We start from the raw sequence: 13,520 nt of genomic DNA, 5'->3' as shown, positions 1-13,520 counted from the left end.
CAGGGTGGTTCTTCTATGAGCCAACCAAAGGAATTTTGTATATCTTTACACTAATCCCTACATACCTCCAAGGCACAAAGCATTCTTGTCTGTTTTGCTTTGCAGTGGGTTGAACTCTGGGCTCTGCTCACACTATGCTGGCACTATATCCCCCAGTCTGCAAAAGCAATTTCAAGCCTCCCATTCCTACTGAAGCAAGCCCTGACTACCCAAGAAGGTAGTTTTCAGCACCCTTATCCTCTGCCCTCCACATCTGCAGCAGCCGTTCCCAACATGCACCAAGGGTTTCCCATACTCATGAGTGCTGCCCTTGAAATCTCAGGTGCCTGAATATAGTGCCCAGGCACTTCCTAAAGTCTCTCCCATATAGCCCCCTACAAATAACCTGTTCATGCTCTCAACTTTCTGGTCATGTTAGCAGGATCCCCGCTTTGTCACTTTCTGGCTCACAGTAACTATGTGTTTCAGATCACATCCAGTTTTCTCTACTGTCCTGAGGTCTGTTTGGAGGGCTACCCTAAGTCCCCTCGCTACCTCTTGCTGAATGGTCAGCAGCAAGCATTCTGTCTACTCTTGTTCTCTGAGCCACATTCCCCAACGTTCTTACCACAGTGTGGCCAATGCTGCATTCATGGATTCCTATCATATTCATAAAGAGGAGAGTGACTCCTCTTTGGGGTGAGTGTCGAACCAAGTCTCTCTCCTTCCCTAGCCTCAAGGGCACTTGACCTGCTTCTCCCCTTTATCCTGCTGGAAGGAGGGCTGCAGGAAGATGCCCCTCCCACTGTGAGGAATGGCAAGTGGCCTGCCTGGGCACTCACCGCTGCCAAGCCGCAGGAGTAGCACATCTTGGAGTCTCCTGTTGAGGTCTCGGAGCTCCTTCATTTCAGACACCAGTGCCCCGTACTCCTTGAGCTTCTTAGCCTGCTGTACGAGCTGCCTCCGAGTCCGCTCCAGCTCCTGCTGGAGGTGGCGCATCTCCTCCTGTTGCTGCTGGTAGTTTCGCAGCAGCTCCTCATACAGAGCCCGGGGCACAACAGCATCCTCCAGGCTGTCCATGTCCTCTGTGCCCGGTGAGGCCTCCACAAAGACCTCTTCCGAACAAGTGCTGTGACCCAGGCTCAGGCCGTTCTGTTTCTCTAGCCGGGCCACCACTGCCTCGATACTCTTGTGGGCCGCTTCACTAGGCTTTCGCCCCTCCGGTCTCTGTGTAGGACAACGAGAATCAGTTCAGGCAAGGGCAGCTGGGACTTTCTTGGACTGCAGCTCAATATTTGCCCAGACAATCCTAGAATCACAGAACCACAGAATATCAGTGCTTGGAGAAACCTGTTACAGACACAGTCAAAGCCCTTCATTTTGCAAATGGGGAAACAGGCTCAGAGTGCTCTTGTCAAAAGTCATACAAACAGGTGGTCGCAGAACCAGGTCATTCTTGTCATGCTAACACTTCACTTTCTCCCACTCCAGCACTCAACCTCTGGGATGCACATACCAGGACCACTCCTCTAAATTCCCCAGCCTTCCCTAGCCTCCATGGTGCCGGGCAGTCATTTGCTGATGGGGATGTCCAGTGTGAATTTTCAGAGGATTGGGAGACAATTTTGCCTGTGCAAGCCATTCCAGAGAAATCACACCCAAGAACACACATATGCAAGGAATTCTATCTTGCAACCTTTTAAAGACTGTTTCAGTTTGGAAGGACGTCAAAACCCAAACCCACTCTAATCTCGGGCAGTACATATGTCTTGTTTTCTCTGGTTCTCTACTGCCTACTCACTCAGGACTGGCAGTTGGCAGGAGCCTGACAAATGTTTACTCAACTGAAAACTTCAAAGAATGCTAACATTAGGGTGCTTTCAGTTTTCTTCATGGTGCAGGTAAGCAAATCAAGCCCCTGAGAAAGGGGGAACCATCCCCAGGGTAACATGGGGAATTACATGCCACAGAGCCAGAAGCAGAATCTGGAGCCCAACTCCCAGCAGGGAGTCCCTCTCTCACATCTGCCAGGCTCTCCCTCAGCAGGACCGCACAGTGTAATGAAGGCTCATTCACAAGAGACTGATCCACCACTTTCCTGGGGCTGAGGCAATTTCAGCTCAAGTGCACAAAGCTCCCACGGAGGGTGGCAGAACAGCAGGGTGGCTGAGTCTTCGCCCAGGGCTGAAGGTCATGAGCCCTCCCAGAGGCACGATAGGAGTGCAGACAAACAGAGTACACAAGATTCTCTACAACGTAACCATGCCTGACTCAACTTTCCAGTTTCAGGAAATTAATGGAAATGAAAATGAGGTAAACTCATGACTTAAAATTGAGAAACACTGCAAAGTCCTGGTCATTTTATTTACTGAGATAAAGAATAGATGAATGTATCTACTAAAATCATAATGATCACCTTAAGCATCTGTCTGCATCACTATACTGTGAGAACCCTGAGTACAGGGACCACATGGCTACACTCCATGACCCCAGGGGCCAGCACTGGGCCAGAGCCCCAGCAAGGATGTAACAGATGTCACGAAGTGGATTGACTGCATCTTTGGGACTATACTCTGGGGATGTTCTTGACCTTGTGTCCCAAATGAGATCACAGAGCAGAAGTTACCTTTCTTCTCCTCCCTCTTCCTTTCTCTGGGATACTCACAGAAAGGGGGGAGAGGGCAGAGTCAGACTGCTGAACAAGATTTCCAACAGGGTTTTTGTTTGTTTGTTTGTTTATTTGTTTGTTGTCATATAGTGAGAGACCAGCTGGGCCACAGAACAAGGAAATTCAACCTCATGAAAAGTTTTTCCTCCAATCCAGGATCCCATAAATGCCCTCTGTAAATTTTACCAATATCTTTCCCCAGCAAGTCCACCCTCAGAAATTTGGGACAATTTGATAGTGACTAGCTCTAAGCTGCTACCCAAGACCAACAGCTGCTTAATGTCTACATAGTTCAGCAGTGACTTCTCCAGAGTTGTGTGCCAGGGAAAAGCATGTTGTTCTAAATCTCCAGCAGCCATGACACTACACACACCACCACAGGACTGTGTCTGGTGGTACAATCTAAATGAGGACTCTCTGAACAGCAGGCCATAGGGAGAATGCCATTGCTATCTTAAGCATCCTCCTCCTTCTCCAAAAAACCCCAAACAAAACAATGTCCATGGCCTATGACACCAGGGACATTTATATGGGGAAGGAGGCCAGACTGGAATTCTTTACTCTGAGAAATATAAAATCACTCCCACGAAGGTCCAAGAGAAGCAAAGGTTTTGTTACCTTGATGTGTCTGAGCTGTAAATCTTCTTCCCCATAGTCCTTAACCTCCCCATCGTCTTCCAGGTGACTGAGAGAAAGTTTGGGGATTTTTATTTTCTTCTGCATCACACTGTTCTCAAGATCAGATTTGTCTTCTAAAATGCACATCAAGAGAACAAGGTTGATTATGAGTCAAAATGCTCAAAAAGTCCAAAACTTCAAATTCTAGTAAGTAAATGAGGCCAAACCAGCTAAAAAGGAAAAGCAAACAAACCCAAGGCCTATTGTAACCTGCACAGGGAGCTCTTAAAAGCAGCATACAGCATCTAGGGTGTGTGCCAATCAACTACATAAAAAGTACTAAAACAGCACCCAAATGAGTCTGCACAGGGGTTTCAGCATCTCCATCTAAAAGGTTGCCTTGTATGGAATTCTAGAATCCGGCAGCTGGAAGAACTCCTGGACTGTCATCTGGTGTGGTGGATGAGAAAGGTCCCTATAGGCTCGTGTTTGTCTCCTTGGTCTCCAGTTGGTAAAATTGTTTGGGAAGGATTAGAAGGTAGGAATGGCTAGGGGAGGGTGTAGCTGGGCTGAGATTTGAGGTTTTAAAAACCTGTGGCATTCCCAGTTAGCTTCCCTCGGCTTATAAGCTGCCTTGGTCATGGTATCTTGTCACAGCAATAGAAAAGTAACAAAGACACCTGAACCCAACTGACGTGAGTCTCTCAATTACTCAGGACATTTCTACACCAAGTATCTCCTCAAGAAAACTTGGTTTCTGTGGCTTGGTAATCAAGAGACATAAGAGGAGAGGCAGCCCTTCTTATGGTGACACCTACTCTGTAAGAGCATGGAGCTCCCCAGCCCCACGTAGACAGGCTGAGGGAAGGAAGGTGTGTTTCCTCCTCAACAACACACGTGTCAGAAGGCAGAGTCTAAGGGACCCTGGTGACTGACTGTTCCAACTCTCACTTCACAGATGAGAGAACTTATATCCGGGGGATGGCAGAGGCTTGTCCAAAGTGTGAGTCTGAGGAAGAGCCAGGAGTGGGGAATGGCTCTTGTGTCTTGCCTTGTGTTTCGGTGTACTCATGTCCCGAGGCATGCCACACAAATACGAACATGTTATTTCTCCTTATTTCCTCACTGTTTAACCTCATCTCACAGAATCTAAGAGAGGTTTTGTTTTGTTTTGTTTTGTTTTTCCTGTGCAGGATTCAAAACAGATTTTGCTGATCTGTCTCTCACTGTGGAAGCCAGAAGTTCAAACACAAAAGCTGTAGAGGTAGATATCTGAACCTACTCTGAGAATGGTCTTTAGTAGTAAAATAGTTAGTTTTCTGGGATGGAATTGAGCCTCTGGGAATTCCTGTTTCTTATACTCCCCAAAGGAAAGTTCCCACTACACATCTTAAATGCATTCTCTAGTATGCTGCCCATGTGGCATGTGGCCAGCAGCTGGCTATGTGCAATCTCATGTGTGTGTGTGTGTGTGTGTGTGTGTGTGTGTGTGTGTGTGTGTGTTCACATGTCTCTCCCAGGCCAGGTTTCTCTCCTAACAACTTGTTAGAAAAACTAAGAAGGATGCTTATAAACCAGTAACTATTCCAGAAAGCACTCAAATGCAGTCTTCTCAAATCCACCTTCAGCTGATCAGAGGTGGGACCCCAGTATCAAAAAGTTCTGAGTTAGCCCCAGGTCCTCCATGACAGGGGGAAGAGACAAGCAAAGCCCCAGGCTAGCAGAGCTCAGACACAGCTGGGGGAAGAGAACAAGAGTTCAGAGTACTCTGCAAACTATGCCTGGCACACTGGGCACTCTGTGAGTAGGATATTATGCTTCCTATTACCAGTGTGCCTGGATTATTTTATTTCTATAAACAGAAGGTGGATAAACATTAAATTTAAAAAAAAAGAAAGAAATGACAGGCAGCATATGAAGTACAGAGGAAAAACATGGTCTTAGTTAACAGCCCCTACTGGGGAGAGGACCTTCCTTCTAGGGAAGACTCATCCACGGCTCTGTTTTCACAAGAATGACCTGTTCTTGTTCTCTTTGTATCTATAAAACCCATCCAGCCAGCGGTTTAGGCATGAACAGTAGAGGGGACCTGGGTGTTTCTAAAAGAACAATATCTTCCCTCCTACAAATCAATGGTGAATCTTTCTAAGGCAAAAAGCCTGCTGAAATGTAAAACCTCAAGAGAGTGCTTCAAATGCAATTATCTTGGCATAGGGTGTGTGTGTACATATACACACAGGGGAGTGGGGAGAAAGAATGGGAGGGAGAGGAGAAGGAGAGGGGGAGTTAAGAGATAGGAGGAAGGGAAGGAAGCAGAAAGATGGACAGAAAGACACAAGACAGACAGACAGACAGACAGACACACACACACACACACAGGGAGAGAGAGAGAGAGAGAGAGAGAGAGAGAGAGAGAGAGAATGATCAAACAAGACAGAAGAGACAGAAAGAAGAGAGAGCCCAAGATCAGATGGAAGGATGCTATAGGACTTCTTCCTGATCCAGTCTTCAGTGTGACAAGTTTAAAATGTGAGATGCCACCAAATGGGAACTAACTAGCTATGCTTTGCCTTCCAGATCTGAAAGATCAGTTTAGACGGATGTTGGTGTTGAGTCAGTGCAGATGGAGGCAGTCATTCAGGCTGACAAACCTGGGTACTGTGTGAGCAATGGTTCTCAATCATCTCATTCAACTCTCTCAAAACATAATGAGGGGAAGTGGGTTATTTCAGGAAAGGCTACGCATCCCTGAAGCATGCAGGTAGACCCAAGGACAAAAGAGGAACAAAAGAGACTGGGTCTACATTTTGGAGAGGTCACTATCATATAAGGTCACAACTGTTAGTGTTATAGCATGAACATATAGGAGAAGCCCTATTGTGTAATTCAGCCCAGAAGATTCTCTTCCATAAGTCAGCTAATATTTTTGAGAATTACACTCTGTAAACCTGAGGCTGGGTCCTTGAAACAAATGCATAAGCAGTCAGATGGGGATACATGATAAAAGCCTGTGGGAAGATAATTCAAGATTTCAAGCCACACTTGAATATAGGGGTTCACAAGCAAGGGAGATCTTCATGGCCTGTAGCAAGGTGAGATAAGTTGTTTTTCTTCTCTGAGCCTATTTCCTCATCTGTGAACTGTGGTGAATAATTCCTACTCATATTGCCATGATGTGAAGATGATCAATTCTGTATGTTAAGAACGTGGGGAAAATAAAAAAAAAATTGAATAGTTTGGTATACATGAAAGTATGACCATTTAAGTACATGAGAACATACACCTCAGTCACAGTCATACTATCCTGAGTGCACTTGATCTTGTGCACTGATCCAGAAATCTAAGCAAGGTTTGGCCTGGTTAGTACTTGGATGGGAGAACATGGGAGGATAGAAAGTATATCAGAAAAGATATGGTGAGATGTTTTTGCATGGATCCTTAAAAGGTGATTCAGTTACAGGCAAGAAACAGAGGTGAGGAAGAAAAATAAAGTGGTTCAGACTAGAGAATAAATGGCCTTGAATGCCAAATTAAGAGCTGAGGTTTAGTTTGCGTTCGCAATTGTGGGGAGAATTAGGGGTCACATGACCTGGATTCCATGCCCAGCTGTATAATGTGGGAAGTCAGGTGAGTGACTATCTCATTACTGCTCACTTTTTTTTTTTTTTTTTTTTTTTGTTGTTGTTGTTGCAATGAGGCTGTAAAATTTACCACAGGTGGAGACAAGCCAGCTCAGTAAGTGCACCCTGAAACCACAGAATCCTATGCTGGTTGAGGCCGGAGGCTGGCTTTCCTCCTGAGCTGGAGACCTGCCTAACTGTCTGAGTTGGGATGGGTGGCAGTACTCTTCCCTTGACGATAGTGATGACTGGGGCCCCTCCCCTAGACACGCACAGGTGCCAAGTTCTTCCATGCCCTCCTCCTGCCTTGTGGGTTTCACAAACTCTGTTCAGCCTGCTCTCATCTCTTTCTTCCTCCTCTGAGGTCCCATTCCACAGTGCCCATGCTGTATTCATTATACTCTCTTATCTCACTGTGCTCCAATCGCTTGCTTAGAGGTTGTCCTGCCCCCTGAGTAACCTCATGTGATAGAATGGGCCATACAACAGAGACTCACCAAACAAAAAAATTTAAACTAATAGTAATAATAATAATAATAATAATAATAATAATAATAAAATAAATTCTCTCTGCCAACTCAGCACCACCAGTCACTGGGCAACTGTGAATCAAAATTATGATATTCCATTTTATACTGAGACTGTCTACAAACAGAAAAAAAGGGGGGTTAATAAGTGTTAGGGATGATATGGAGAAACTGGTGGGATTGTAAAAGGAGACAGCCACTTTAGAAAGTTTGGAAGTTGCTAAAAGAATTAAACACCAAATTACCATATGGCCCAGCAACTGCATTTCTAGATGTATACTCAGGAAAATGAAAGCATGTCTACCTAGAAACTTATACAACAAGACTCACAGAAACAATATTCACAATAGCCCCAAAAAAGCTAAAACAACACAAATGTCAATCAACTTATGGATGGATAAAGTATAGTATAGCCATACAACAGGGTACTATTCTACCACAAAAAGAAATGACACACTAGTTAATGGTACAATATGGATGAGTCTTAAAAATAGTTCACTAAGCTAAAGACTCAGACATGAACGTCATGTATTTTATAATTGTTTTACTATTATTGTGAATCGTTCAGAATAGGAAAATTCAGAAACGATAAATCAATTGGTGGTTGCCAGGAGCAAGAGGACACTGGCCAATAGGAGTGATAATGATTTGGAGGGTTGGGGGGGTATGAAAATGTTTTGGAACTATGCAGTGGCAATGGTGACAGAACACAGCAAGAAACACTGAATTTCACATACTTTAAAAACAGTTTAAACAGAGCTGGCAAGATGACTCTATTGTCAATGACACTGGTTGCTCTTCAAAGAACCTGAATTGGGTTCCTAGCACCCACATGGCTGCCCACAACTCTCTGTAACTCCAGTTCAAAGGGATCGGATGCCCTCTCTGGCCTCTGCAGTTTCCTGCAGGCTCATGGTGCACATGCATATATGCAGGTAAACTCCCATACACACGAAAGGAAGGGAAGCCTAAACAATAATTAAAATGGTGAATTTTGTGTTGATTAAAAATATAAAGTGCTTCAGTTTAAAAATATGATACTGGGCATGGTGGTGCAATGGGATTGTAATCCCAGCACGTTGGGAAGGTGAGGCCAGAAGATCTTGAGTTCAGTGCCAGCCTGGGCTACCCAGGAAGTTTCTGACTTGCTTCAATTCCAAAATGAGACTCTTGTCTCAAAACCACAGAAAGAATGTCTACTACCTTTAATACAGATAACACTTCACAAATACTCTCCAAATAAGCATTATTCACTACTTCTTTTGCTTTTCAAAAAGAAAAAAAAATGAATCTCACATAAAACCCCTCCCTAAACTCACCTAGCAGCAATGGCACAGAGCTAGGATGTGATATAGATCTTCTGTCCTACAAGCTAAATTGCATTACCTCCCAGTACATGCATATAGCACACAGAAGCCACGATGACTCACTGAAGAACGGTTGAATGACTGACTGACTGAATGATAGATAAGTATATCCCAACTCTCAGTCTGAAGCTGAGCACAGGAAGCGCATTACTCCTGTTTTCCTGACAGACTGTCTTTTGGAGTCTGCAGAAAGCAGCAGCCATCATATTATAATAATATGGTACAACATAAACAGATGTTATCCAGGTCAGGGGCCATGACTAGGCTCTTTGAAAAGTAGGCTGAGCTGTCTGCTCGGCTCTGAAATAACAGGAGTTCGCGGAAGGTACAGAAGCCAACAGTACTTTGAATCACATACACTCTCTGAGCTGGATCCTAGCTGCCTCAATTACTGGCCAAGGGGATCTTGACATTCCTCTGGGAGCCACCCAGCACCTGGCTCTGTTCTGTCTTTCTTTAGTCTCCTCTTTCATCCACACTCCCTGGATGAGGGTTATGAAGACCGGAAGCCCGTGTTCATCCTTTTCTCTAGGCAGTAAACAACATACTGAGCCCATTTGCATCTGAACACTAAGCAGAGTGGTCTTTGGGTTAAAGGTACTTACAAGCTCAGGATGGTGTGTACCAAGAATCACAACCAGAATGCAAGGCCTAACTTTCCAAGAGATGCTGGCTCACCGAAGGTTCTCTAAGCCTTCCTCATCTTCAATTTCTGGGTTGAAGGTAGACTTAGGCCATCTATATCTAACCCATAGATAATTCAACAGTATTGCCACCAAAAGTAGAAGGCATGGTTGGGAGAGGGAAGTGAACTAACTAATATAACACTGCTCTAGCAATTGAATTTGGTGGTCCTGGGCCAGAACTCTGACTTGGCTACAAACTGTGTGAGGAAACTTAGGCAAGCTCCTTGACTTGTCCAAGCCCCAGATGAAAAATGCTTTCTAAGGTGATGGTGCATGTAAAGTACCTGGCAAAGTGAATGTCCTTACTATAGATGTTCAATAAATAGCAGCTGTTAGGCCACTCTTGTGGGTTATGTGTTTGGCAAAGAGAGCCACTGCAAGTATCTGACACAGATTGAGACATGATGAAAGAGATGGTTTAGGAAGATTTATGTGGTAGTGCCAAGCAAGATGGATGGGGTATGAGGATGAGCCCCAACACAGGGTGACAAGAAGCTATAACTCTTGACTGGTCACATTAATGAAGGTGAATGGTAGTGTGGATCATCTTAGACAGCAAATATTTCATGTGGTGTTTTAATGTGACTTTGGAATATGACTCTGGCTTTGATTTCCAGGAAACCACAGAAGGAAATAGCAGCTAACTAGGAAGAATGGAGATGGAGACAGCTCTCTGGCCAACCTGCCTTTCCAATTTTTCCAAGCTTAGAGGCAAACAATCAGTTTTAGTGTATATAGAAATAAGTATGCATCCTTGAAAGAGACACCTTTCACCTTCCTGATTTTCTGATTCTGTTCTCCAGGATAAGCAAGACGACCATCAACCTGAGCATTTTCCACCCTGTCCTATCTTCTATGATGTCAGCAACTGATTTTACATTTCAATAAATCTCGAACAAATACCTACTGTGTGCTAAATCTAGTGCCAGGTCCTTTATACCATTACATCTAATCTGATAGTAAATTACTGAAGTAAGGACTATAGCTACAAGAAGTGAGGTGCCTTTCCTAAGACATAAATTACAGGAGGATTTCAATCCAGTCTGTTTGACACTTGGGCCTTGTTCCTGTCACCCAATTGCACCTATTGAAATAAGAGAAAAATTAGAGCTTTATGAACTGAACTGAAAGGAATATATACAATAACAGTATACTGATAAAACTCCCAAGGTCCTTGTCTTTCTCCTACACTCTAGGAGACTTCTCTGATGAGTTCCCATCCTGAGATACACACTATATTAATCCCTGAACTACAAAAGTTCATTAAGGCCATCTAGCTCTTTTCCTTTGTGTGTGTGTGTGTGTGTGTGTGTGTGTGTGTGTGTGTGTGTATGTGTGTGTGATTTAAAAATGTGTTCTTCAAGATTATAGGAAAACTTGCTATTTGTTATTAACATGGGGAAAAATGAAGGCACAGACAAAAGCAAATGGTATTCTTAAAGTAACAGACAGGTGAACAGGAAACCCAGGGCAAATCTGTCTTCAGATCCCTGAAAGATTGGTGGTTTCCAGTTAAAGGGGAGCAAAGCTGTCCTACCTCCCACTTTACATAGCATCATGCTGGATAATTAAAATAATCCAAAACCACAGGGCTAAGCTTGGTATGGGTTTGCCAGTTAGAATGAAATGCTAAATTCTGGAAGGCTAAACACGAATGTTTAACAAAGGTTTTGTCTTGTTTTATAAATATCTTTATGCAAGTTTCAAGTTTTTCATCTGCACAAAAGAAAACCCTGTGAAGTCTTGTGTTTGCATTAAAAACAGATACGCCACAGAGAGACAAGCATGCTGCATTCTCCAGCCTATGGTGTTTATTTTTATAAAATCCAAAGCAGATAGAATACTCAAGTTTCAAGGATTTTTATCCAGCCAGACAACAAAAAGAAGGGTGCCTGCTGTGGAGTAGCAGAGGCAAGCAGGGGGTGCTGGCCAAAGGCCTGGCTCTCACAGGCTCACTAGGTGACCTGGCCTCCCTGAACTTCCTTCCAGTGGAACACAGAGACAGAACTGGAAACCCTCAACAGGTCCTTCAGTATCTCAGGTCCCGCTCTATCTGACGGGGCAGGCAGGCAACAGATCACCTCTATCCAAGAGTCCTCCAAGTGGGGCTGTTAGAAGAAATGCTCTACTGAGGCCTGGTACCTGTGGGGAGAGGTAAGTGCCAGGCACGCGTTGGTGGGCCTCCTTGTCCGCATGTCCACCTTCTTGCTGGCCATTGAACAGAACCAGGACACACGCACGAACAGGAGTGTCATTCTGCTGGGTCATTTGTCCAGCTATCCTCATGTGTTTTACGGGAAATGTGGCTAGGGTAATGAAGGGTCCCACAAGAGAGTCACAGGTTAGCAAGACATAGGAAAGTGGTAAGGCCTCCGTGCTTAGGTCTAGTCCCAGGAGGGCTTAAAACACAGTTAAGTCTTGAACTCAACATGCATTTGTTCCTCTCAATATTCCTTTCCACAAAAGGGTGATGCCTGTGACTCAGCTGGTTGTCCTTCAATGGTTAGTCCGTCACAGCTCCTAGCAGCTGTCAACATTAGGAAGTTTGTACCGTGTGCCAGTCACTTGTCCATGTTTGCTTGATAATAATACAGTGGGAGACAGAGTGATCACTAGTTTCTATGTTTCAGATGAGCACCTAATTCTCAGAGGAGGCAAGAAGTTCTCTGCAATCACACAGCTTAGAAGCAGCAGTCACACTTTGAACCTACCCTGTCTTTCAAGTGCAGCCTTTTCGAGCTCTCACACTCCCTCCTCAGCACTTAAGAACATGACCTCCAGGTTGTCCTCTACCTTAAGACAAGCTTCCTCTCTCAAATATCCCTGACTTGCTTGCCACCTCCCACGACAGGGCGCTCAACCCCATGCTGGAGGCCCTTACCATGATGCCTCTGCTCTCTGTTTCTAGTTTATGGTTCACAATGAGCTCTTGGATTCCACTCCCTGTCCCCAGTTCTACTTCTGGGATCCCCAGAAACAAGCCTGATCGTTCCTCTATAGTGTAAAACTCAGAAACCAAAAAAGTACAAAAATACCATTCCATGCAAATCTTCTCTGGTGCGTGTATATTTAGCTTTCCTGTCGTCTGTATCACCATTGAGCTCTGGGGAGAGGCAGTTGCTGCATAGTTAAATGAAACAAAAGTTAGCTAAGGCCCACAGTGCCAATACTGCTCTTCCTCATTTGGTGTCCTAGGACCCCCTGATCCCTTGATTCTCAGTCTAGCTCTGGCTGCTCTTTTCTAGTCCCCTTTTATGGCTTGTCTCTTCAACAGTGCCCTTAAAAGCTGGTGTTCTGGAGAGTTCTGACCTTACAAACTTCTCTCCCTCTTCACCCATTGTGACATCAGCCCTCCCATGGCTAAATACTTCCAAATCAGGACCTTTAGCCTGACATGCTATACTCTTATTGGGCTCCTCACTCTCCTGACATCACCCACCAATAAATGTTGAATGGCACCGTAAGAATCAACAGGCCTCAAACAAAACTCATTATCTTCCCCTCCAACCAGCTACTCTTCAAGAGTGCCCTTTGAGGAAGGAAGGTCCAGATCACCCTATCTTGTCATATCATTATTACACAGCATCACAACCAATCAACTACCAAGTTTCATTTTCTCCTTTCTCTTTTTCTTTCTCTTTCCTACTCTTCTCCTCTCCTCTCTTCTCTTCTCTTCTCTTCTCTTCTCTTCTCTTCTCTCTGTCTGTCTCTCTGTCTCTCTCTCTGTCTGTCTCTCTCTCTCTCATTTTTTCGAGACAAGGTTTCTCTGTGTAGCTTTGCTCCTTTCCTGGAACTCACTCTGTAGCCCAGGCTGGCCTTGAACTCACAGAGATCAGTCTGCCTCTGCCTCTGCCTCCCGAGTGCTGGGATTAAAGGCGTGCGCCACTACCGCCCGGTTCGTTTGTTTTCTTCCTTCCTTCCTTCCTTCTTTCCTTCCTTCCTTCCTTCCTTCTTCCCTCCCTCCCTCCCTTCCTTCCTTCACTTTCCTTTCCTTTTTCCTTTCCTCTTCTCTCCTCTCCTCTCTTTTTCATACTTCCTTCCTTCCTTCCTTCTTC

At 44.7% G+C, this 13,520-nt stretch overlaps 1 protein-coding gene across 6 annotated transcripts in view; it reads right to left on the bottom strand.

The window, feature by feature from the left end:
* Nucleotides 1–13,520, bottom strand: part of LOC118577112 (BEN domain-containing protein 5) — a 1,024,598-nt gene that overhangs the window by 221,454 nt on the left and 789,624 nt on the right. For 5 of the 6 annotated variants that reach the window (XM_036177158.1, XM_036177156.1, XM_036177154.1 and 2 more), the window contains 2 exons: nucleotides 3,266–3,399; nucleotides 822–1,206 (listed from right to left, as the gene is read on the bottom strand). In XM_036177158.1, coding sequence (XP_036033051.1) covers nucleotides 822–1,206; nucleotides 3,266–3,399 — 519 coding nt within the window. Of the gene's footprint in view, nucleotides 1–821; nucleotides 1,289–3,265; nucleotides 3,400–13,520 lie in introns of all 6 variants that reach the window. The other variant, XM_036177159.1, reaches the window with a different exon arrangement.

Source organism: Onychomys torridus, chromosome 2 (genome assembly GCF_903995425.1).
Source record: "Onychomys torridus chromosome 2, mOncTor1.1, whole genome shotgun sequence".
Lineage (NCBI taxonomy): Eukaryota > Metazoa > Chordata > Mammalia > Rodentia > Cricetidae > Onychomys > Onychomys torridus.
Note: the sequence above shows the minus strand (reverse complement) of the source record. Positions and strands in the feature narration are given on the sequence as shown.